General features: G+C 39.9%; 1 protein-coding gene and 1 long non-coding RNA gene across 3 annotated transcripts; one reads left to right on the plus strand and one right to left on the minus strand.

The window, feature by feature from the left end:
• Nucleotides 1-205: 205 nt before the first annotated feature.
• Nucleotides 206-24,173, minus strand: samd1b (sterile alpha motif domain containing 1b). Of its 2 annotated transcripts, XM_087238020.1 has the most exons (7): nt 22,993-24,173; nt 17,505-17,781; nt 10,691-10,773; nt 7,956-8,016; nt 5,066-5,156; nt 3,195-3,312; nt 206-1,860 (listed from the first exon to the last, which is right to left on the minus strand). In XM_087238020.1, the coding sequence occupies exons 1-7, from the start codon at nt 24,097-24,099 to the stop codon at nt 1,711-1,713; spliced, it is 1,887 nt and encodes a 628-aa protein (XP_087094146.1). In that variant the 5' UTR covers nt 24,100-24,173; the 3' UTR covers nt 206-1,710. The 2 variants fall into 2 exon arrangements, 1 of the variants encoding a protein (XP_087094146.1); XR_015477107.1 differs by lacking the exons at nt 206-1,860; nt 3,195-3,312; nt 5,066-5,156; ... (1 more) ...; nt 10,691-10,773; nt 17,505-17,781 and adding an exon at nt 20,656-21,415 and having other exon boundaries at nt 21,526-24,173.
• Nucleotides 13,938-18,138, plus strand: LOC147847049 (uncharacterized). The gene is made up of 3 exons (XR_015477285.1): nt 13,938-14,269; nt 15,917-16,395; nt 17,275-18,138. It is a non-coding gene; the product is annotated as an uncharacterized LOC147847049 (long non-coding RNA).
• Nucleotides 24,174-25,914: the final 1,741 nt, after the last annotated feature.

Below are 25,914 nucleotides of genomic sequence, written 5' to 3' on the forward strand. Positions count from 1 at the left end.
TGACCCTCTTTAATCCTAATTGTGCTGTTTTGGTGACTGTTGCTTTAAATTCAAATTAGATTGCACAATTTTTTAAAGGAGGCGGAGCTACAAATGCCTGTGTATAAAAGCATAATGGCAGGTTCAAAAACAAGACTAACTTCCTTTGCTAATAAGGGAGAGATGGACACTAGTGTGCAGGGTTTTCCCATAATGTCAATCGAAGTGTTTCTGCAGACTATTTATTAAGTGATTATAAAAAATAAAATGAACAAAGTTTCACCATTTGAGCCTGGCTATATTCACAGACTGCTGACACACCACTGTGCTTAAACCCCTTATAAAAGTGATTGTTTTCATAATAGATGCCCTTTAAGACAATGTCAGACCATAAAAGAACCAGTCAGAGAACTGTGTATTTTAGACAGGGAGTCATCATATAATAAAAAATGAAGATACTATTTAATAAACAAACATACAAAAAAATAAATTAATTGGAGGTGCTACAGTTGTCAGCCAAAACATTCAACGCTGAAATCAAACTGACCTATTGCACAGAATCAGTAACAGTTTCATTTACAGGCGTGATGGATCCATTTGCATGTGCAATAAGTTTAACGATGCAAAACACTGAAGCCAAAGGGCAGATTAACAAACATTAGCATTTCAACATGTCCCGTCCTTCCTCACAAGTCAGTCTTTGTATTTTGTTAAACGGACACTTCCAGTATCATTTGATTGTTTTACACAAATTGTTCCCGACGATATGCAACTACAGCGATTTCTAATGGGTTGACATATATTTATATATTTTACAAACGTTGTGCATTTAAGGACATTCAGACACGTTCTACAAATGCTGGTGAAGGAATATCTCCATTGCCTCGCAACTTGGATTTCACCTTGATCCAAATCTATATTTACAAAACGTCTGCCCAGTCATCAATGGTGATATTCCACATGCGGGCCACAATATGGCTGGCAAATCCGAGATTAACAGAGTCAAATTCACTCGCTTTTAAAGGGAGATCCTCCATATCAATCGATTGTGTGCAGGAGGTCTGCATAAACATACACAAACGTCTTTTCTGAAGTAATGAAGCAAGATGCAAAAAACACTGGGAAGAACATTAGATGCTCCAGATCAGAAAGAGAAGACATGTAGTCCATCACTGAAGGAAGACCATTACAAAAAAAGTTCATCATCCGAGAACAAATTTCCAATTAGAATGTATATCTCCAGAACTGTAGCCGGACTGTTTCTGAACAAATAAGTATCACTGTGCACTGTGGAAACACATCCAGTCTTTGTTTGAGGTTACATAGAAAATGAAATTCTGCCCTCTAGCGGACTGAAGAGGTTCTGCAGAAGAAATCCACTTCATGAAATGAATTCAGGGTCAAAGGCCACGACCCAAACAGTGGCATCCACTGGAGCAGCATTAACTGCACAAAACAGTCTTTCCACAAAAAAACAACATTATATTTCTCTTTTCAGTCTTCTTAGTCCCCATATACTCCTCTTTCAGCTTAATTCTGTTCATTCCAGTCAGTTTTCGCAGAGACAATATTTGTATTCCAATAGCCATGGGATTACGGTTTGAAAATATATATACAATGTACGCATGACTATGTGTGTGAAGTAAATATTGTTCAGTTTTTTAATGCGGTTATATATATGCACACACATTTATACATTTATACACACGCACACATGAGTGTGTGACTTTATCAGCAGAAAGCTTCGTCATCTTGGAAATGTGTCTTCTGTAAAACCTTCACGTGTCTTTCGTAGATCTTGAGGGCGGGGCCAAGTCTGATTGACAGGCCTGTCAGCACATCATTCCTCTGCATTAGAAGAAGGGACTTCCCATCAATCTCCTGTCAGAAACACAGATTCAGACAAGTTTAGAGACACGCGTCTACTTAAAGTGCTCCAATTATGCTTTTTGGGGATATACTGTAATATCAAAGTATCAGTCACTCTAGAATGTGCTTTGGTGAATGTGATTTTCACCGTGAATTAAAGCACGTATCATTTATTATACCATGCTACAGTGTTGGGCATATTACTTCAAATAATTAGTTATTAGTTACTTCTCACAAAAAGCAACTGAGTTAGTAACTGAATTACATCATTAATGAATTATTATGATCATTAATGAACTACATCATGCTTTTTTGGCCGTCATACTCAGTTATGTGGTTGTCCTGCCCCTACACAAACGTCAATCATCATCAGTTATGTGGTTGTCCTGCCCCTACAAACATGTCAATCATCATCAGTTATGTGTTTGTCTCACACTTACACATACGTTAATCGTCATCAGTTATGTGGTTGTCCTGCCCCTACCCACACATGCCAATTATCATCAGTTTTAGTGGTTTTCCCACCCTTACACACATCAACATCAATCTACATCAGTTAGAGATAGATGAAAAGCACTTCATTAAACTCAACTGCATATTATATATAAATTATATAATCCCGCATTTTGTTAGATTGTAACGTTATAATGGGGGAAATAGTAATTTATTTGACTACTCATTACTGAAAAAAGTAATTCAGTTAGTAACACAGTTTATTTATTATGCTGTTATTCCCATCACTGGCTAAAAATATCCTGTTTTGGGTATAAACAACAACAAAAACATGTTTATGTATAACTCGCTGAATTTAAAAGTGTCTAAAATGCAACACACTTAATGTTAGATTCATTTGATTTTGTTTAACGGTCCGTCAATTTCACATTTATGATCTTGATCATGCTCATGTGCTGATATTTAAGCTGCACGGGCCACACTACTGTTTTTTTAAAAACAGAAGGATGTTTTTTTCCTTTTATATCTTCGATTAAAGGAAACTTCTCCATTCTTAACAACAATTACAATATAATCCAAGATAATAAATCTTGCACAGCCCTAATTTTTAACACAACTAAAGCAGGTCCTAAACCTAAGATTCCTTAAATGAAATGGTTTAACTTCAGCATCTAGTGATGTGTACATTCTCAGAACAAATCTCAGGACTTCATCTGAGGCATATGACAGAGTTTGGAAACTTGATATGGTAAAATAACTCCTGCTGGAGCTTTGCAACGGTTTTAGATTGTTTTCATTCTTAACCAGCAATATCATGCAGTAAAAGAGGCTGAAAGTGTAAAAAGTAAAATATGAGCTCCTGAAGTCTTGAAGGTTTGCACAGTTCAGTATACCTGCGTCCTAAAGGCGATCGCCTGCTCTGGAAACCCAGCCGCAGTGAAGTAACTGGCCACGTCTGCCACTGTCCAGTCCACTGGACTCACCACACTGGACTCTGACTTCACAAAGCCTCTGAGAATCACACAAGACATCAATCAGTCTGTATTCATACAGAGAAGACCCATCAGAACGCATAATATTTAATGTTGATCAAAGACAACCATCATTCAGTTTTCAATTCGTTCATTATAGTTCTGTTTGGACTCTTTTTACTAAACTGTTATGATGCGTTTAACGGTCATCAGCATCTTAAATCCTTGAAAGTTTTTAATATTTAATAAAAAACATATACATTTATATGTATTTATGTATGTATTATATCATCTTTGCATTAAATTACAAAATACTAATTACCGCTTGCTCATACGAGGCGTTTCTAATGCAGCGTCTATAGGCGGGACAGTAAGTTTGACATTGTTTTCTCTTCTGGCTGCCATTATCAGTCTCACACTATGTTTTTTCCTTTTTTCTGAAAGTCTTGATAACACCATGGTGGAGTTTTTCTTTTATTAGTTCAGCAAATAGGATCAACCCAGGCTCTTATTGATATGTACCACTATATACATTTCTGGAGAGCACGAAATACGTCCCAGGAGCTATGTTTTTTTTGTTGTTGTTGTTTTTTTGCAGTTTTTGTTTTCACGACTCCACCAGAGTATGCTGTGTACGCGTCTTCAGATCTCTAAATTTTCTTGCGAGTGCCATTAGCACCTGCTGTTCTAGTGTAAATTCACCTGAGGCCGCTGTCGACTGACTGAGTGAAAGAAAAGCAATCACGCCCACCTGATTTTTACCACGTTTTTAAATCTTTCAACATCCTCACCCTGTCACTTATTTAATTTTTTGTGTTTTATTTTTGTTTTACCAGCTTTCGGGAAACATTTTTTGCCAGACTCGAACCCTGTTGCCACGATCAACTCCTTGATGCATTTCATCCACAGGGAGCTACTGAATAATAATTATAATAATAATACCTTTTATTTTTAGGCGCCTTTCAAAGCACTCAAGGACACCTTACAGCAGATCACAAGTACATCATAAAAATACAAGCAGTCAAAATGACAATCAGCATAAAATTTAACCAGCAAATCATTAAAAGCTATCCTAAACAAAAACGTTTTTATCTGAGATCTAAAATTGGAAATAGAGTCCATCTGGCGAATGTGCAAAGGCAGGGAATTCCATAACTTTGGTGCTGTACAACTAAAAGCCCTGCCACCAAATGACTTAAAGTGTGACAGCTGGTAAACTGGTAACAGCGGAAAAGTCGCCCACATGGAGGTAAGCGGTCATGTAGCGCGAGAAAAAAAAACAGAAGCTGTCGGCGGCATCATACCACCCTGTAGTGTTCATTTAAAAGCTCTGGCTACATAATCCGCGCTCTCCAGAAATGTATACAGGGCTACATTTTCAAAATGAGCCTGTGTTGAATAGGATTGTAAGAAAAATCCTATTTAGTTTACTATGTTTACCCAACTATGAGGACTTCTACTGCTGAGAAACACGGAAATGTGAAAAGGGTCCACTCAGCATTGAACTTCATTGTATTATTAATTGTTTTATTATAAGAAGCACATTATAAAATGCTAAATATATATATATATATAATTATTAATACAACTCAAGTATTTTCTTCCTATATATTTTTAAATGTTAATAAATTAGGATGCTAACATGGCACCTTTGATGTAATACAGTGTGATATATTTGTATTCGGTCCCCACTCTCAATCAAATTAGTTTTTGTGGCCTTTCATAAGCACAAGTTTGGGCACCCAAGCTCTAAACAAAGCCTTTTCTCTCTGTGCTGTTTGTATGGTACTCACATTCCTTCATTCATCCCTCGTTCTTCAGCGGCTCCTGGAGAAGCAGAGGGAGTCAGCAGACATGAGGAAACTCCCACCTCCAGCTTACAGCCTGACAGACACACAACACACACAGATAGATCACACACACACACATATAACACAACAAACACAGAGATAAGACAAATAACACACACACACAGTCTGTATGCATGACTAGTGAAGCCACAGTACGCACTGGCACTTTGCTTTCAGTCTGCCAACTGTCCTCGTGATGCAATTATCATTAAACTGTATGTGTGCAGGTCAACTTTTCTGTCTGTGTACAAAAGCACAGACGCGAGGTGAATGTTGAGACTGAAAGACTCTACTCAGGTAATACTGAGCATACAGGTGATTCTAGAACTGAGGGTGCATTGAGGGTGAACTGAGGTTGTGTCTCCAAGATACAGCTATTATTTTTCTTTAATGAATTGATTTTGAATAATAACTCAAATTATATTGAGTTTTCTCTAACAATAATGCTTGTGCGAGTATTTAGGGACTTTTTGTTTTGAAAATATTAACTTAAGGACTATCGATATACCCAACCCAAGCTCATTCTGAAAACGTAGCCCCGCGGACGTTTCTGGAGACCACGATTTATGTGGCTGGAGGTACGTAGGGCTGTATTTCGTTTTTTCGAGCGAACGCTACGGGGCGGTGTGATGCCGTTCCTCTTCTTCACGCTCGCCGGCTGTGACGGCTCACCTCCATGTGGAGGGCTTTCCCATCGCATCCAGTTTGTCCGCTTAGCTCGTAGTGTTACGTCGGCGGAGCAGAGGCACGGAGAAAAAAGGAGCCACCTGCGGTGATGACCAGGTTCGAGTCCGGGGAAGAGCGGTTCCAGAAATTAGGTAAGAAGAAAAACAGAATTCAAATTATAAAAGCGAACGAGTTCGTAATGGTGCGAGAATGCGGCGAAATCCGAAAACGTTTTTTTTCTGGACGGCTTTTGTAAATCATCGCTTGGGTTTAGGGAACGAGGAGGGTGGCTAGGTCGGCCGATTGGTCAGTCCTTCAGTCGGACAGACGGTTGCTCGATAGCGGCCTCCAGCGGCTTTTCGGGTGAGAACAGCGTTGCGCGAACGATGCGCGCTCCTGAGAGTCGTTTGAAACGCAAAAAAGTGCGGCACAGCAGCCTCTCATATTTGTATTTGTATTTTGTATTCGCGAATACAAAAACTGCACAAATAAGTACCTCTCGGGACGTATTTCGCGGTCTCCAGAAACGCGGGGCTACATTTCCACAATGAGCCTGGGTTGGCTATACCTATTATTAGACTGTCTCCGCCTCCTGAATCTTACATCTATACAATAATCAATAATAATTAAGTCTCATTTTCATCCATCTTGTGTTTACCAAGTTAATACTGAGTAACAAAATGTTAGAACAACACTAAACAACAGAAGCTAAATGCACTGTGTTTTCCACCACAGCAACCTGGGATGCTGAATTATAATTGGTTAAACTGGTGATGGGCGGAGCTACAGAGATCAAAACAAAGGCAGACATTCTGATTCTGAACGCACATTTTCAAAGGAGAATAATTGACTTTAGCATTGTTTTTCAGATAAACAAACACTTTCATTTAGCATATTTCTGGAATATCTGCAAATATTTTATTCTAGATAAGGGTCAAAAACATATCCTATCATGCAAAAATAACTTTTATAAGAAGTTTAAACACAGTTGTGTGGCAACAATCTGCAGCTTCTAATGGTAAAAATGTATTAAATGTACTTTTTTTAATCACACTTGATAAAAACAGTCTGCACTTTGCGGTTTCTCAAGAAAGCAGAGCACGGCTTGCGTTCTTGTGAAGACCGGTCTTGCCAGGTCACCTCAGACGAACGAACTCGAGAGACCGCAAGAACAGAGAACGTGTCCTCTGAGATATGAAATGCTGCGTTCTTCCTGTTGGTCACGTGACCTTCGAGCATTTTTAATGTAAGATTATTTAAACATTACAGCATTCATACAGTGATTTATTGCTTTTCCCTTTTTCACAATATATACTACGCATAAAAACATTAACAATATACGTTGTACAATATAAATAATACAGATTTTAATACTAATTTCAGCAAATAAACACCCTTAATGTGTTTATGCCTTCATTAAGATTTTCATGGTGATGTTTATATTCACCGCCTCATTTATTAGGGAAACTCCTGAGATAAATAAGATTATAAATCTGTGTAAAAGGCTGCGCCTTCCATCTCCAGTCGCAATGACTTCTGGGACGTTTAGAGCGAGTTTTTTTGCGCTCAAATCTGCATCTATGCGTCCTCAATATCAAGAACACATCCGGGAAGTTTGTACGTGTAATCAAAGGGGAAAAGCCCCTCCCACTAGTAACAATCTTCCCCTCATTAGCATAGGATGTTAATCTTGTTTTGGAATCTGCCACTATGCTGACACACAGGCGTTTGTAGCTCCGCCCTCTTTTAAAAACAGCACAATTTCATTTGAATTTAAAGCGACAGTCACCAAAATGCCACAGTTAGAATTAAAGCCTAAAAGGAGCAGTTTATAACCATTACCTTTGGGGTATTTTGAGCTAGAGCTTCACATACACTCTAGGGCAGGGGTGTCAAACTCCTGGAGGGCCTCAGCCCTGCATAGTTCCAACCTTGCTTCAACGCACGTACCAGTAGGTTTCAAACAAGCCTGAAGGACTCAAAGGCCCGAAGGACTTTGATCAGGTGTGTTTAATTAGGGTTGGAACTAAACAGTGCAGAGCTGTGGCCCTCCAGGAATGGAGTTTGACACCTGTGCTTGAGGGACATCAGAGATCTTGTAATAAGGGGCAGAATAGGTCCCCTTTTAATAACACAGTAACAAAATGGAGTTATTTTCATAACTTACAGTTTCTTATAGGAATTGATGATGGCGGCTTTACAGATTCTGACATAACAAGCATCTGATCCTACAAGAAAAAGGGAAACAGGAAAGGGAGGGAAATATAGAGAAAGATACACCATATTAAACAACAGCAAAAGGCAGAACGACAGGATGCAGAATGAAACGTGTGAAGCGGCTCTGTGTCACAAAGTCCACCAAACAGAATCAGACAAACTACACATTTTCTAAAACATTTCATCCACCCTTCTTATTTCACTGCTTAAAATGCTTGTGGATTTTTTGTCTAGTTTTAGTCCAAATTTCTAAACATTCTTAAATCAAGAAGCATTTTCTAGATTATCACAAAATATGGCCTTGTTTTAAGAAATGATACGTCAAAATGAAGTGAGTTTTTCTTAAAACAAGCAAAATAATCTGCAAATGTGGTAAGCAAAATAATTTTATGTCAAACGGTAAAACAAGATTATTTTACTTACTCTGCAAAAATGCTTTTCTTGCTTAGATTTTTTTGTCTTGTTTCTAGTCTAAATATCCAAAATTTGTTATATCAAGAAGCATTTTCTAGACAAGCAAAACAAATTGTCATGTTTTAAGAAATAATATGCCAATATTAAGTGAGTTTTTCCTTAAAACAAACAAAATAATCTGCCAATGGGGTAAGCAAATTAATCTTGTTTTTTGTTTTGACGTAAGATTATTTTGCTTACCCCATTGGCAGATTATTTTGCTTGTTTTAAGGAAAAAATCACTTAATATTGGCGTATTACTTCTCAAAACAAGACAATATGTTTTGCCTTTTTAGAAAATTCATCTTGATTTAGGAATTTTTAGATATTTGGACTAGAAACAAGACAAAAAATCTAAGTAAGAAAAGCATTTTTAGCAGTTTACCGCATTGGAAGATTATGTTGCTTGTTTTAAAGAGCCCCTAGTATGGGTTTTTGAGAGTGACCTGTAGTGTGTAACACAGCTCAAAGTGAACTGAAATATCCAGCTAAGTAAATCTGAAAGTGCGCAGTGTTTAAAGCTATTGATTCATTTATAAAAGAGTCGACTCATAGTGCTTCAAATGAATCGTCTTGATAACGAGTCTTTAGCCATTTCTGCGTGACGACTTAAGCCCCTCCTAGTTGTTGCGCACACAAACCCGGGAAACTTTAAACCTGCGGCCCCGCCCACAAGCACAGTACACAAAGAAAAAGAGGCTAACACACACTGAAGCAGACGCCGGTTGAATCAAGTCACGAAGATGCGGTGCTCAGCTGGATATCTTTGGAAGTGTGAGGGGAACGTTAGTGCTATTATGGTTGAGGATTATCTTTGTAAAAATACACTGTAAACAACCCGTAAAATTTACGGTAAAAAAACGGCAGCTGTGGTTGCCACACTGCAAAAAAATGCTTTTCTTACTTAGATTTTTTGTCTGGTTTTTAGTCCAAATATCTAAAAATTCCTAAATCAAGAAGCATTTTCTAGACAAGCAAAACATATTGTCTTGTTTACAGAAATATTATGCCAAAATTAAGTGAGTTTTTCATTAAAACCCTGCTGAAAAATCCAGCCTAAACCAGCCTAGGCTAGGTTTTAGCTGGTCAACCAGGCTGGTTTTAGAGGGGTTTTGGCCATTTCCAGGCTGGTTTCCCGCCATTTCCAGCCTGGTCTTAGCTGGTCAGGCTGGGAGATGACCAGCTAAAACCAGCTTGACCAGCCTATCCAAGCTGGGAGTCCAGCCAAAACCAGCTATATCCAGCTTAAACCAGGCTGGTCAAGCTGGTTTTAGCTGGATTTGGCTGGTCATTTTCCAGCCTGACCAGCTAAGACCAGGCTGGAAATAGCTGGAAACCAGCCTGGAAATGGCCAAAACCCCTCTAAAACCAGCCTGGTCAACCAGCTAAAACAAGCCAACCAGCCTGGGCAGGTTTAAGCTAGATTTTTCAGCAGGGACCATGAAAGTGTTTTTTGACCTGGCATGCAGATCAATGTGTTGTCGGAGACCCAAAAAGGGGCTCTTTAAGAATTTTCCCTGCTGAAAAATCCAGCTTAAACCAGCCTAGGCTGGTTGGCTGGTTTTGGCTGGTCAACCAGGCTGGTTTTAGAGGGGTTTTGGCCACTTCCAGGCTGGTTTTCAGCCATTTCGAGCCTGGTCTTAGCTGGTTAGGCTGGGAGATGACCAGCTAAAACCAGCTTGACCAGCCTAGCAGGCTGGGAGCCCAGCCAAAACCAGCTATGTGCAGCTTAAACCAGGCTGGTCAAGCTGGTTTTAGCTGGATTTAGCTGGTCATTTTCCAGCCTGACCAGCTAAGACCAGGCTGGAAATGGCTGGAAACCAGCCTGGAAGTGGCCAAAACCCCTCTAAAACCAGCCTGGTCGACCAGCTAAAACCAGCCAACCAGCCTAGGCTGGTTTAAGCTGGATTTTTTAGCAGGGTTGGCATATTATTTCTTAAAACAAAACAGTATTTTTTGCTTGTCTATTCTCGATTTAAGAATTTTTAGACATTTGGACTAGAAGCAAGACACGAACCTTAAGTCAGACTAGCATATTTTGCAGTGTTACCTCTCTGACTGACATGTCAGAGCAAACAGAGCCGCGCTGTGACAGAGTCAGACTGTTCACACTCTCCTGAATAAAGAGCGAACGGCTCACACGTCTCTGCGCTTTAAACCAGAACAGGCAAAGGAACTCAGATGTTGAAACCTTTAAGGCTTTCAGTAAACTCTGCACCGCCTGTCATTTACCTCCACGCTGGGATGTCGCTGATCAGACGGATCTGCGGGTTTCTCTGTCCCAGAATCCTCAGCTTCAGCACACATTGTCTGCTCTGAAAGAGAGAGAGAGAAAGAGAGAGAGAGTTTTAATGTTATCGTTTCTGGTTATGACACAAGATCTCAAACGGAGATAAAGAGGTTTGTTGTGCGTCTGCAGGGAGCTGCTGTCTGTGTTCACACTGATTCAGCGCTGCGCTAAAGACCTGCAAATCCCACACAAGCACTGAACTCCAGCTCTTTTGGCAGAGCGTGCTTTAGGAAATTGTTTTTACAAGCTGTTGGACAATTAATTTTCTACTTGACTAACATATCAAGCAGCAAACGAAAATACTCTGTAAAACGCCCAAAAATAGGGTTTAAAGGGCATCTATTGTGCAAAAATCACGTTTAGAAAGGGTTTAAACACAGTTGTGTGTCAGCAGTGTGGATATAAGCAGCTTCAAATGGTGAAAATATATTAATTTAATTCTTTATAATCACACTTGATACCAACAGTCTGCAGAAACTCTTTGATTGACATTCTCCATTTGTACGTGTCATCAAAAGGGGAAAGCCCCGCCCACTAGTGACCATCTCTCCCTCATTAGCATAGGATGTTAGTCTTGTCAAAGAGCTTAGAATCACCAAGAAGTCCGCCGTTTCGAAGTGAAAGCGATCGGCTGTCCATTGGATCTTATGGCAAGCAGCTGCTTTGTTTTTTATTTATTTATTTATTTAAAAAGCGCATCAAAGCTGAGATACAATCTGAAAGACGACAATACAACGCTAACTATCAAAATCATCAGCACTTTTAATAGTTTAGTTTACAGACTTATAATATGCTGCTGTTCTATTGGAGTTTTCATTCCAAAATGGCCGCCGTGCCCTCTAGTGGCTGTTTCCCAAATTGCACTAGAGTGTCGCCTCTTGGTGGTTCTATACTCTTTGGTCTTGTCAAAGACTATAGAATACACAAGACGTGTTTGCTCGTATAAATTTGAATAGGGAAATGTGTAACTGTCAATATGGCTAATGAAGCCCCGCCTTTTAGTGCAGGAGCCAATCAGTGATTGCTATATGGTGAATAAAGCCCACCTTCTAGTACAGGAGCCAATCAGCTATCGCTATAGAATGACAATTCTCTGAGGGAGGGGCTTGGACCAGATGTGAGTTTCTGCAGATTTTGTGTGATCCAAATATTTAGGAATGAAACTAAATAGATTGTTGATGTTTAATTTCATTGGTTATTCGTAGGCCCACACGGAATCTGCGCGCACAGAATTCCGCAGATTTTCCGCAGATTTCATGCAGATTTTTAGCCCATCATTAATTCTGTTTATTTACTCGACTAAATGTGTAAATCTAAATTTATTCAGTTTTTATTCAGTAATTTATTACTTTTTATTTAATTTATTAAGGTTTTAGTTATGATACTCCGCCGGATACTCCCAAAATAATTCGCAGAAACTCACGGATTTTTACCAAATTTCTCCACAGAAATAGCAAAAAATGTCTGCAGATTCCGTCTGGCCCTGGTTATTCATAATATGGAATTTAATCGTAAGCTTGGCTAGAAGTTTTGGAGAATTTGATGTTTCCCCATTCACATAGAATGCCCGGGCATACTGCCTGAGAGGCGTTTCAAAGATGGCCGCCGAGTGAAATGACTTGCCTTAAAGGGACTTTTGTCTTGTGTTTGAATCTGCCACTATGCTGACACATAGGCATTTGTAGCTCGGCCCTCTTTTAAAAAGAGCACAATCTCATTTGAATTTAAAGCGACAGTCACCAAATCGGCACGATTAGAATCAAAACCTAAAAGCGTCAGTTTCAGAGAGTTATATTATGTTATTTTATGTGCTATTTTGAGCTGAAACTTCACATACACACTCTTGGGACATCAGAGACTTATTTTACATCTGGTTAAAGGGGGCATAATAGGGATACATACCAACACTCCTGTTTTTCCCGGGAGTCTCCCGTATTTCAGACCCATCTCCCGCCCATCTCCCGTATTGTTGTCTCCTGGAAATACCCTCCCACCGCACTTTGTGCGCACCCCCGGATAAAATCTCACAGACACTGTTGCCAACTATTTTCAACAAAAAGAGCTAACCTTAGCCAGAAAATTCGCTAAAAGTTGCTTGATTATGTCATACGTTAATTTGCATATTACTGACATCATCACGTCCTGCCATTTCTGTTTGTTAAACAGCCTTTGGGTTCGGTCAATAAAGGGGTATTTATATTAACACTACTCTTTATGCAAGCATGTCAATTCAACTAAATGTATTGCTGTTTGAATACAGCATTTCATTATAGATGCGTAGTCAATTTGCAGTAATCTCTCAGACGTAATAAACTCAGATAAGTTTTGAAACTCTCATCTAAAACATCTGTGATTGTGAACAAGAAAATAATAAACGGTCAAATTAAATTGTTGAAATAAAGGAGAAGCAGATCGGATTGACTGTACAAGGAAAATACTTTCATACTGCCGGTGCTAAATCATTTGCCATCGGTACGCAGAGGGGTGATCTGCTGTCAGGCTGCAGGTGGGAGAGAGACTGCTGTACGAGGACGTTAAGAAGAGTAGAGACGGTACAGAATAGACAAATGACAGTCTATAAAAATCTCCAGTAACACAAAAAAGTCGCTAGATTTGTTGCTAGTCGCTTTTTAAAAAATTTGTCGCAAGGGGGTATGAAAAGTTGCTAAATCTAGTGACAAAGTCACTAAGTTGGCAACACTGCTCCCGGATTTTATGATCCGAATGTTAGCATGTATGATAATAGGTCCACTTTAAATCTTCTGCATTCAGAAATACCCTTTACTTGCACATGGAACACTTTTGCATCAGCTAGAAATTATTATGCAGCATCTTCAGCTATAATTCCTCCTGGGTCAAGTGATGTCCAAAGCATTAAGGAGGAAGTTTACCCAGAAATTGAATCTCTGTCATCATTTACTCACTCTTTCTTTCTTCTGTTGAGCACAAAAGAAGATGTTTTTAAAAATGTGGCTTGATTTCTAAAGTACTTTAGAAGTCAATAGGTACCATAAACCAGCATTTTATCACACAAACTCTTCTCTTGTCTTAAACCAGGAGTCAGGAACCTTTTTCAGCAAAAATTTCAATTTTTTTTTTTAACAAGTGCAGTTTTTAAAGAGCTATTTGGATGTTTATACAGTTGAGGTCAGAATTATTCGCCCCCCTTAGAATTTTTCTTTCTTTTTTGAAAATGTCCCAAATGATGTTGAACAGAGCAAGGAAATGTTCACAGTATGTCTGATATTTTTTCTTTTGGAGAAAGTCTTATTTGTTTTATTTCGACTAGAATAAAATCAGTTTTTAACCAGCTATGTCCAGCTAAAACCAGACTGGTCAAGCTGGTTTTAGCTGGTCACTTTCCAGCCTGACCAGCTAAGACCAGACTGGAAATGGCTGGAAACCAGCCTGAAAATGGCCAAAACCCCTCTAAAACCAGGCTGGTCAACCAGCTTAAACCAGCCAACCATCTGAGGCTGGTTTAAGCTGGACTTTTCACAACCCGGGCTCATTGTGGAAACGTAGCTCGCGGACCGCGAGATACGTCCTGTAAGGTACGTATTCGAGCAGTTTTTGTTTTCGCGGATCCGCGAGAGGCCGCTGTGTGCGCTTTTCCGCATCTCGAGCGCCTCTCGGGAGTGCGTGGCGTTCACGCCCGCGCTGTTCTCGCTCAAAAAGCCGCTGGATCAGCCGACCCGGCCGCCCTCCTCTTCCTCCTCCTCCTTCCCTAAACCCAAGCGACGGTTTGCAAAAGCTGTCCAGAAAAAAAAAAAAGCAAAAGCCCTCGTCTTCGATTTTGACCGCGTTTTTGGATCCCACCGCGTTCTCGCCCTTATTTTTTGGATTCTGTTTTTCAACTTACCTGATTTCTGAAACTGCTGTTCCTCGGACTCGATCGTCCCCGCGGCCAGCTCCTCCTCCTCCGGGGCCTCCGCTCCGCCGACGTAACGCTGTGAGCTAAGCGGAAAAACTGGTTGCATAGGGAAAGCGCTCCACTCGGAGGCGAGCCAGTGGCCGGCGAGCGCGAAGAGGAGGAGCGGAGCGGCGCCACACCGCCCCGCAGTGTTCGCTCGAAAAAAACTAAAGTAAATCGCAGGGCTACGTTTCCAGAATGAGCTTAAGTTGACTTTTCAGCAGGGAAATACATATTAATTCTAAAAAAAAATGGCATTTTCTTGACAAGCAAAACATATTATCTTTGTTTTCATAAATAATTAGTCAAAATGAAGTGAGTTTTTCCTTAAAACAAACTAAAGAATCTAACAATGGGGTCAGCAAAATAATCTTGATTTTCCTTTTGACATATTCATTTGCTTACCCCATTGGCAGATTCTTTTGCTCGGAAAACTCACTTCATTTTGACATATTATTTCTGAAAACAAGACTATTGTTTTTACTTGTCTAGAAAATGCATTTGATCTTAGACTTTTTTGATATATTTGGACTAGAAACAAGACAAACATCCAAATAAGAAAGGCATTTTTGCTTTGCATTCATTCTTTAGTACTGAATGCATAAAACAGATCCTACTATTGAACAAACACACAGCACCTCCAGAAAATCCCCATAATCATCCTCCTGTGCTTTAAAATATTGAATGAGTTGCTCACAGGTATGTCTGGCAATTTTAAAGTTCCACTCCATAATCCATAAGGGCTTCCCCGGTGGATAAACTATTGTCTGAGTTTATTAAGAAGTCGGTGCAAAACTATTTGTAGAATTTATCATCTCCGGGAAAGTCTGTGTTGGATCAACACTTTATTCAGTGTGCAGCGCTCTGTTCCACTTCCTGTCATTTCAGTTCAACTTCCTGTAAAGTGTGGCTAGCTTCATTCTAATTTAAATGGAGTATACATGTTCAAATCTTTAAGTGTGTAGAAGCTTATAAAAAGCATATTAAAGAGATAATCCACCTGATGAGAGATCATTTAAACAATAAAGAAGATATTTTGAAGAATGCTAGAGGAAAATCAGCCAGTTACAACCACAGCATTTTTATTCATTCATTTTCCTTCTGCTCAGAGGTCACCACAGCGGAATGAATCACCACCTATTCTAGCATATGTTTTACACGGCGGAAGCCCTTCCAGCTGCAACCCATCACTGGGAAACACCTATACATTCACACATTCATACACTACGGACAATTTCCCTGCTGAAAAGTCCAGCTTAAACCAGCCTAGGATGGTTGGCTGGTTTTAGCTGGTCGACCAGCCTAAAGTTTTTGAGTTATTGCCGTCTATAACTGAATGTGTGTCAGGAATATCGAAAACAAAACCAACTGAAGCGCGCTCATTTCAGGCACCCCCCTGGATATACAGCACCCTTAGCATATGCCTATGGTGCCTATGCCACGGGCCGGCCCTGAGTTGGCTGAGTGTTGTAAATACTCGCGCTCACCTCCCTCACGACAGAGTGCATAGGGGATAAATGACGTCAGTACATAATAACCGGTTATGATTATTACTAAACTGATACCGAATTGTCCGCGTCTGCATCGCGGTGCACCGAAGAAACAATAAATCTTGACACCCCTATTAGTTATTGTTAATTAATGCATTTACTAACATGAACAAACAATGAGCAATACATTTACTACTGTATTTGTTCATGTTAGTTAACGTTAGTTGATGAAAATACTAGGGATGTAACGGTATTGTAAATACCGTCATACCGCAATATTAATTTTTTTCGATATTACCGAAGTCGCATGACTCGGTAAAACTATAGGTCTTCTGAGAAAATTTGCTCAGGCGAATGAAGCGAACGGGAGGTAGCGAAAACTACAATTCCCATCAGCCCATGCTTGACCATCATCCCTTGCGGTCTGTTGTCGCTACAGATCCAGTAATGCGGAAATGGAGTGTGCTGCTAGAAGCGGGGATGAAAAGAGCTGGAAAACTCTAAAGCGGGTGTTGTCGCCGCGCGCGTGCTGAATAGCGGTGTTGTCGCACGAGTTCTTATCAGCTGTGTTGTCGCGCGCGTACTGAATAGCGGTGTTGTCGCGCGAGTTCTTATCAGCTGTGTTGTCGCGCGCGTACTGAATAGCGGTGTTGTCGCGCGAGTTCTTATCAGCTGTGTTGTCGCGTCATATCTCTTTTGTCCCAGAAACCTCAGTCCCAAATGAGAGGGTTTTTTTCTGTTGCAGTGGACATTGTAAATACCCAGAGATACCAGCTTTTACCAGATTATATTTATATGATAATTTTCCTTTAAACCCATCTCTATCTAAGTGAGTGAGTGATTAAATGTTGAATGTGATGAGTTTTCAACAATACTAAATTGAAACTTTATTTTTTTACATGGTTTAATATTTTTTTGTTATTAAAATTGAAGTTCCTGTTTCAAAGCTTACAGATAGATGACTAATTTGTATGTCATTGACACTTTTGGCACTTTTTTGGAGTAGTTTCATAAGTTTTGTTTTTTCCTGTAAATGATTCAATAAATACCGTACCGTGACATTCTTACCGAGGTATTACCGTACCGTGAAATTCTGATACCGTTACATCCCTAGAAAATACAGTAGTTCATTGTTAACTCATGGTGTATTAACTAATGTCAACAAGCATGGACTTGAATGTTAATAATGCATTAGTAAATGTTCAGTTATGATTAATAAATGCTGTACATGTGTTGTTCATGATTACTTCATGTTAGTAAATGCATTAACTTATGAACCTTATTGTAAAGTGTTACCCAAATAATAAACCCATCAAACAAAACAAGATGTTTTCCACCATGAAGCAGCAATACCTTGACTTTCGCCCACGTCTGCCTGCTGCAGTATGGAGCAGTGGTTTGACAGCTGCAGAGATGATGAACTCTGGGATTCCCCTTCACATGTCATCATGGGCGATCTGGTGGCATGATCAGACTCGGCCTCCATCTCGGGTGACGGCGGCTCAGTGCCTGTTTTCACACTGACGGGATCTTCATCAGGGACGGTTTCGGGGAGATCCTCCGCTGTCGGCTGCTCTGTGCCGTTTCCCTCACTCTCCACCTCCATCCCATCTTCATCCTTCAGCTCTTCCTGACAACACAAGCAGAGAAACACCATTTCTGAAGACTCTAGTGGTCTTTTGACCAACAAGGCAGGGGCATTAGAAAGCAATAGTTCGCTAAAAAGTGAAAATGGCAGAGGTGTAAAGAATTTAAGTAAATGGACTTCGTTACTGTACTTTAGTATTTTTTTTGGCTACTTTGTACTTGTGCTGAGTCATAGATATATACATTCGATGTCGCCTACCCTGTTGTTGTCTATTAAAAGGAATGCGTCAATAGAGCCGCCATTTTAGTACAGGGTAGCGCTCCTTTGAAATGAATGCGGGACCAAGCTGCAGTGGAGGACTGTGGCCATCCAGAGCAAGACATATACACATATATCTCTGATCGGGAGTTTTCCCGGAGGTTAGTACGTACATTTTTTTTTAAATTACGAAAATTATAGTTTTACATCACTTTTCTACATTGATGGATGAGTGATCACACTGGCATTCCTGACAAAAAGCTTGTGTTTGTGTGTATGGAAACGTACTATTCACCCTCCCTGTTAAATTTGATCTAATCATGTCCTGAAACACTCCTCCTCTCCTGCTTTCACTTTTCAGACTGACGGAGGGAGCGATTCGTTTGTGAATGAATCTCCGTTATGAACGACTCCTTTTTTCTTGCACCGCAGCATCTCGGTGTCATATTTCTTTTGCATTGTTTTATTTACAGTAAGGTATCTGTACTTTTACTCAATTATGGTTTTTAGGTACTCTTTACACCTCTGGAAAATGGACGCGTTTTACGTTTCCAGGTTTCTCAGAGGAAGTCGTCGTAGTTGGTAAACTCGGCAGTGAATGGGAGAGGACAACACATATATATTTACAAACCTATTTGCTGAAATATTAAAAGAAAAACTCCATGATGGTGTTATCAAGACTGTCAGACAAACAAAAACAATAATATGTGACTGATAACGGCAGCCAGAACAGAGAATAACGCCAGACTCACTGCTCTGCCTTCATACACTCTGCAATTTTCTTGATGATGCAAAGATGATATAATATATCCATAAATACATATACATGTTTTATTAAAATCTAAATACTAAAATCAAGGATTTAAGATGCTGATGACTAATAAACACGTCATAACAGTCTCATGAAAAGGCTCCATTAACCCATGGCCCACTAGGCCCACAAGGAATTTGCTGCAGAAGAAATACACTGATGTTGAACCCATCATTCCTGTTTGTATAAGATGGCACCAACAATGATGGCTGCCTCCTTGTCGTGTTTACCTTAGGAAATCCAGCTCATGAACTGTATAATCTCTCTCTCTCTATATATATTCTGTATGTGTGTGTGTGTGTGTGTATGTATATATATATATATATATATATATATATATATATATATATATATATATATATATATATATATATGTATGTATGTATAAATATATACATATATATATATATATATATATATATATATATATATATATATATATATATATATATATATACATATACATATATACACACACACAAACACACACACATATATATATATATATATATATATATATATATATATATATATATATATATATATACATATATATATACATATATATATACATATATATATACATACACACACACACACACACACACACACATATATATATATATATATATATATATATATATATATATATATATATATATATATATATATATATATATATATATATATATATATATATATATATATATACAGTTGAAGTCAGAATTATTCGCCCCCTGTTTATTTTTTATTAGACTTTTTGAAGGTAGAAAAGACAAGATGTCCTCGATAAGCCGGTTGTGGTGGTTTTTGTGATAAATGGCAGCCCTTTATAACTTATTTTCACTGGCTTTAAGTTTACCCATTGACTGAATCCATTTAAATCTTTGACTCTTCGCCTCCTCCAACTTCTTGTTGCCTTTTTCTACTTTTAACATAATTTTTTGTTATTTATTTACTCTTTTGTTTTTGCTGTTATTATTAAGTTATTACAGTTATTTATCATTATTCTGTTATTTATTCATTTTACTATTTTGTCTTTTGTTGTTGTCTAAAAAGTTTAAAAGAAAATGTGTATATATATATATATATATATAAAATTTCCCTGCAGTTCCCTATGTTTGGGCCGGGTTTACTAAACAGTTGTAGGTACTCGCCTTTACTTCTTTGTTGGCTAGCCAACAGATTTTATTTCTTTGGAAGTCTACAAAGCCTCCAGGTATCTGACAGTGGCTTGTGGATACTTCTTGTCCTCGATATGCCCGTTGTGGTGCTTTTTGTGATAAATGGCAACCCTTTATAACGTATTTTCACTGGCTTTAAGTTTACCCATTGACTGAATCCATTTAAATCTTTGACCCATCACTAAGGCCAGACTGAATCTGCAGACATTTCTTGCTATTTCTGCGCAGAATTGTGTTAAAAATCTGTTTATTTATGCTGAATTACTTTGGGAGTATCGTGACTAATACCTAAATATATGAAGTAAAAAGTAATGCCACTTTAACATTTGTTAAATGTCCACAATGCAAATGCAATTAGATCTACTTTATGTTGTAAACGAAGCAAGTCTCTCACATAATATCTCGACTAACTGACAGAAACTACTTTACCAACTGTATTGTAAGTAAATTATATGAATATTTTCATGTTGCTCAATAATATTACAGAAATTAATTTAAAAACTGAATAAATATAAGTTTACATGCATTTACTAAATAAATGTAAATGCATGTAACTTAAATAAATAAACAGAATCAATGACGGGCCTCATCACCTCCTCCACCCCTCTTATTCCCTTATTTCTACTTTTAACATCATTTTTTGTTATTTATATATTATTATTATTTTTGTTTTTGCTGTTATTATTAAGTTATTAATCGTTATTTGTCATTATTCTGGGTCATACTTTATATTAAGTGTCCTTAACTACTATGTACTTGCATTAAAAAAATAAATACAATGTACTTACTGTGTTCATAATGTATTTGAGAACACTTGTGGTGCTGTTGAGTTGGGATAGGGGTTGGGTTATGGACAGGTTTGGTGGAGTGGGTAGGTTTAAGGGTGGGTTAAGGTGTAGGGATGGTCAACAGTGTGTTTATAAATGTAATTACAGAAGTTAAATACAGATGTAATTACATACAGGTATTTAATGAAGCATAAGTACACAATAAATACATGTATTTACACAATAAGTACATTGATTCCTGTGTAAGTACATATTAGTTAAGGCCACTTAATATACAGTGAGACTGTATTCTGTCATTTATTCATTTTTATTATTTTGTCTTGTTACAAAAGTTTAAAAGAAAATGTGTGCAGCCTTTTACTGTCTGCAATTCAAGCATTTATGAACTTTTCACTCAAAAATAAAATGCAACTGCAGTTCCTGTTGGGACGAAAGTTGCTCTTGGTACTTTTGTCTCGCTGATAACAGCCGTACACCACAGCTTTTACACTTCTATCAATGAATTTACAGTGTTTTTATTCAGATCAATTGATCATGCTAACAATAATATAACAAGGTCAGGTTTGTACTCTCAGGTGGCTTTTGAAACACTTGATGAAACTGAAATTTAACAATTTTTTGGTAAAGTTAAAAAACTGTTTGTTTGTCTGTTATCACCCGTAAAATGTAAGGAAAAGTAAAAATAAAAACAGTATGAAGCAATTGAGTGCGAATCATTACCTTCTTTTGAATAAAGTTAAAAAACAAAACATGTTTGCAAAGGTTTTTTACATAGGTCAGGTTAATTTATATATATATAAACTAGCTAATACTGTGTCACTCTTGACTCCCCTGTCTGCTACTTCCTTGACTGTTTATTTAAAGTAAAACTATACTGACGTCGTTCTACATTTGTACTAAACACCAGCTGATATTGATAGACCAGACATCTGAGTTAGCAGCAGCCAAAATGAACCCCTAGTCTAAAGCTTTTTCCTTTAAATGAGTTTTCCTCGTCCCTTCTCCCATCATTTAGTCATTTTGAAGTGTTGGAATGGATTGCGTCGTGACTGTACCTTACATCACATTAGGCTTAGCAAAATAAGGGAAAGAAAATAGAAACTCTTGTCTCTGAACGCCTCCAGCACGGGGAGGGCCACCGCGCGACCCTCACGGCCGATAACTGCGTCCTCGCGCGCGACCTCCATCATCTGCGGGAATCGCGCTGTTTCACACAACAAAACCTAAAACTGACCCAACATCAGTCACAGATCAGCTCATCAGCGATTCTGATGAGATAACCGCGAGCATTGAGTAACTCAGTGCGGTTCATGATCAGGCAGCAGTGTGTAAGTGAGCGGGACAGTGCTGGAGAAATCTGATCAACGCAAAAAAAAAGCACGATAAACGCAGATCGCGCAAACTGACTGGACGAGCCGCACTTAACGGAACTAAGCGGCTTAAAGCCGCAAGCACAGGCTGCGCTCCGCGGTGGCTCGTCATGCAGCGAATTTCCGCCATCGCAACTGCTTTTACCTCGCATGACCGAAGTATTGCACAGAGCCACGGCTCGCCCGAGAAAACAGACGCGAGCCTCGGGTCCCCCTCCCTTTCACGTTTTCCGAGCGCGTCTAACTTAACAGACACCGCCTAGTGAAAAATATCCAGCACAACTTTAGCACTGAATTACCATCGGCCCTGCCTGTCAAGCGCGCTGACAGCGATGTCGTGTTGACATCGGTGTTTCAGCGCCCTGCTTCACGACGAGCGCGCTTTTGTGTGTCTGTCTGTCTATTAGAGCCGCGGAACAAGAGAAGCGACGGTGTCTCGCGCTCACGCACGCACGCACGCGAGCAGGCAGGCGGGCGCTGCCGAGCGCGAGTCCGCACCTTTTGTGCTGAGATCTGAAGTGAAACAGGGCACGCAGACAGTTGCGTGTCGAGCCGTGCACAGCGCTGAGGTGTCGGTTCCCCCACCGTTTGCACACAGCACGACCTCTGAGCAAGCTGTTTGGCGTGTTTGCCGCAGACACGCACAGTTTGGATGTTCTGGCGCACACTTGTACACGAGAAAAGAGCGGAAATCAGAAGGTGCGGGGCTGTTTTTTTTTTTGTGTGTGTGTGTGTCCTGCGCTCTTTTCTTTCGCTTTTTCTCAAAGCCCGATCATTTATTTATATGAACACGGGGTGTAACGCGGCGCGCTGCGCAGGACGTGTTGGAAATATTAAGTTACCTTTTTCGCGAGATGTCTGTCCTGCAGTGCGCTCTTCAGGAGTCGCGCGGACGGCTTGGCCGCCCCCATCCCCCTCGCGGGTAGAGTGATGTGGCCGAGGCGGGTCCTGCGCAGCCGACCCCTCTCGATCTCGCGCTCCAGCACCACTTTAACGCGGTTGCGGGTCAGCTTCTCGCCGGGCATCCCTTTCTGTGTGCAGAGGTAGTCGAGTATCTCTTTCAGCCCTGGCGGTGCGTGGCCCCGTGTTGCGGCGGAGCCCCGGTGTCTCTCGGACATACTTCGGACAGCATCCACCAATCTGTCGCCCAAATCGGTACTGTTCTCCTCCGGGGACTCGGAGCCGCGCAAAGCGGAGCCCTTCACCCCCGGCTTGAGTTTGGAGGACGCAGAGAACCTGTTTTTCAGAGGCGAACTAACGCTCGAGCAAGTTTTCTGCTCCTTCTCCTCCTCCTCCTCATCATCAGTGCCCTCGTGGCCCGCGCTCAACATCTCCTCTCCTGCACTTGAAGCATCGCGGGGGCCAGAGCCGCCTCCCCCCGCCGCGGACACTGATCTCCGCTCTTTCGATGCACTTGCTTTCTCGCTCCCGGCAGAGCAGCCCGTTGCGCCACAACTAACCAAACTGTTTCCGCTATGTAGTGGTAAAATCTTGTCTTCCTTTTCGAGAGTGGAGGGCGAGGATTGAAGCGGCGGGTCAGGACTGGGGCTCACCCGCGGCTCCTCGGGCTCCTTGTCTCCGCTCTCCTCCTCCTCCTGGTCCGTGAGGCTGAGCGCGCTGTCGCCGGTGTTTGTGAACGCGGCGTGTTTGGTTTGTTCTGCCACTGACTCGCCGCTGCCGCTGCTGCTGTCGGTGGTTTGCTCGGGTCTCTTTCTGCATTTTCTTTGCACTTTAGCTGCGTTCCTGTACGAAATGGACCCCTTGTAGCTAACTTTCAGCACAGTTTGCTCCTGGATCAGTTTTTCTAGTTCAGCCCTGGTCTGGTCCGGGTCTGACCCGTGTCTTCTTCGAACCATCCGGCAAATCCTCTCCAGGTCCGGTCTCGCTTTTCTCGAGCGCAGAGAGTCGATGGTCTCCAGGATCCACTCTTGGTATTTTGGTTCCGACATGATTGCGCACTGGTTCGGCCGAGCGCTTCTCTCTCTTGTCTCCGAAGTGATCCGCTCTGAGCCCGGCTGGGAATGAAGCGGAAGCCTCGCTCTACGCCTGCGTTTACCCACTATGTGCGCTTAAGGTGGACTACTTGCGAAGAGAACCATCCGCTACGCTCTGCGCCGATGAGCGGCGCTTATTTAAGGTGGTATGGCGGAGTTAGACGTTTTGCGCACCTCCTCGACGGGCTTTTGTTTGCGCTCGCACTGCAGTTACACCTACAGCAACAGATTGTTCATTTGCAATCTCTACACTTTAATTTAAATCACATTCAATAGCGCATCTGTATTCAAAGGTTAGACGACAGATGGCTTCAACTAAACTGAGTGAATCTATTCATTTTATAACTCCTCGCGTCAGTGCCAGCTGCTAACATCAACTGAAACAAACATATTACGAAAATAACACCTCTGCATTTTATAATGCACACATAATCTACATATTTTAGCTAAATAGACGAATAAATAAGTTAAAAAGGAGCCTAAATCACCAACTGTTGAATGTATATAGACTAGGCTACATTATAAACTGATGTAAAATAGTGCTGCAGTATTTAGTGCAAACAGCAGAAAAGGCCCAGATGTAAAGCTTACCTTCAGAAACCATTGCATCCACCTGCAAATTGATAAAAGCTCATCTAAGTCCACACATTTAAATGTCTGGAATATTTGAAACAAAGAAATACAGATTTTATTATGTAGAAAAACACGAACTCTTAAACATGCAGGGTTATTTCCACCTAAATATGGGTGTGAATGTACAAAACAAGCCACTCCATTCATTGTGTAGTTCAATTCAAATCCCAAATTCAACCCAAGTTTGGAGTTTGTCCATATTCTCCCTCATTTAGATGGAAATAATCCAGCATTTTTGGTTTGAGTGTAGTATTGCTTTCCACAATGCTCATTAAACATATTGGTGCATTTGTAGCGGTATGATCATTTGAGAGCTTTTTCAGTTCATTTCTCTGCACAGTTGTGCAATGATAAAGAAAAAACATTTCAAGACTTTGTACACTTATAATGCAAGCGTATAAACAGCTCAGCAAATTCACAAACGTTTCATTATGAATATAATTACAGATCACGTCTAAATATACTGTTGTTTGAGTAATAAAGGGATCGTTCACCCAAAAGTAAAAATCAAGTCATCATTCACTTTCAGTCCTTTTCTATTAAACTCAAAAGAAGATATTTTGAAGAATGTTCAGTGCTGACTCAGGGTATTTGCACCCTAAAGGTAATTTCAATACCTTTTAGGACTTTTTTAAGACCTTCTCAGAATATTTTAAGACCTCATCGCCACTATAAGTTCTAATCAGTATCAAACCTTTAACTTAATAATTGGCTGTTAATAAACAGTGGTGGTTAGATAAATCAATGGAACACAACCATGCAACAGAGCTCAGATAAGCCCGGAAGAAACAAAGCTTGAAATAATAAATTACACGGTTGTTTTCAGCAGGCTTTAGCCACAAATTACGTAACATCATCCGAATGGAGGAACTTAACCGGATGCGCCCCAGCCTGAACCAATGGATGGAGAACACTAGTGTTTTATTAGAAGGAAAATGAATATGTTTCTGCTTTATTGAAGTCAAACACTTTATACAACGCTTGAACAAAATGGAAGACCTCAAAAAAATGGGATTAAGACTTTTTAATACCTTTTAAGGGCCTTATTTTTAATTATAAGGGATTTATAAACTTTTAATACTTTTATAATAGTTGGAAAAAAATACTATGGTTATTCTTTTAAACATGTTTTTTTTT

The sequence above is a fragment of the Danio rerio genome, chromosome 1 (genome assembly GCF_052040795.2).
Source record: "Danio rerio strain M-AB ecotype USA chromosome 1, GRCz13ab, whole genome shotgun sequence".
In the NCBI taxonomy this organism is placed as follows: Eukaryota; Metazoa; Chordata; class Actinopteri; order Cypriniformes; family Danionidae; genus Danio; species Danio rerio.

Bases quoted from the DNA above. Each gene is read 5' to 3' on its own strand.
- samd1b (XM_087238020.1), bottom strand. From the start codon at position 24,099: ATGTCGGAACCAAAATACCAAGAGTGGATCCTGGAGACCATCGACTCT. The intron at 17,782-22,992 runs GTAACTTAATAT...TTGTGTTGTCAG, and splicing joins ACAGACATCTCGCGAAAAAG to GAAGAGCTGAAGGATGAAGA. The intron at 5,157-7,955 runs GTAAGTTATGAA...TGTGTCTGTCAG, and splicing joins ATCAATTCCTATAAGAAACT to GCTGTAAGCTGGAGGTGGGA.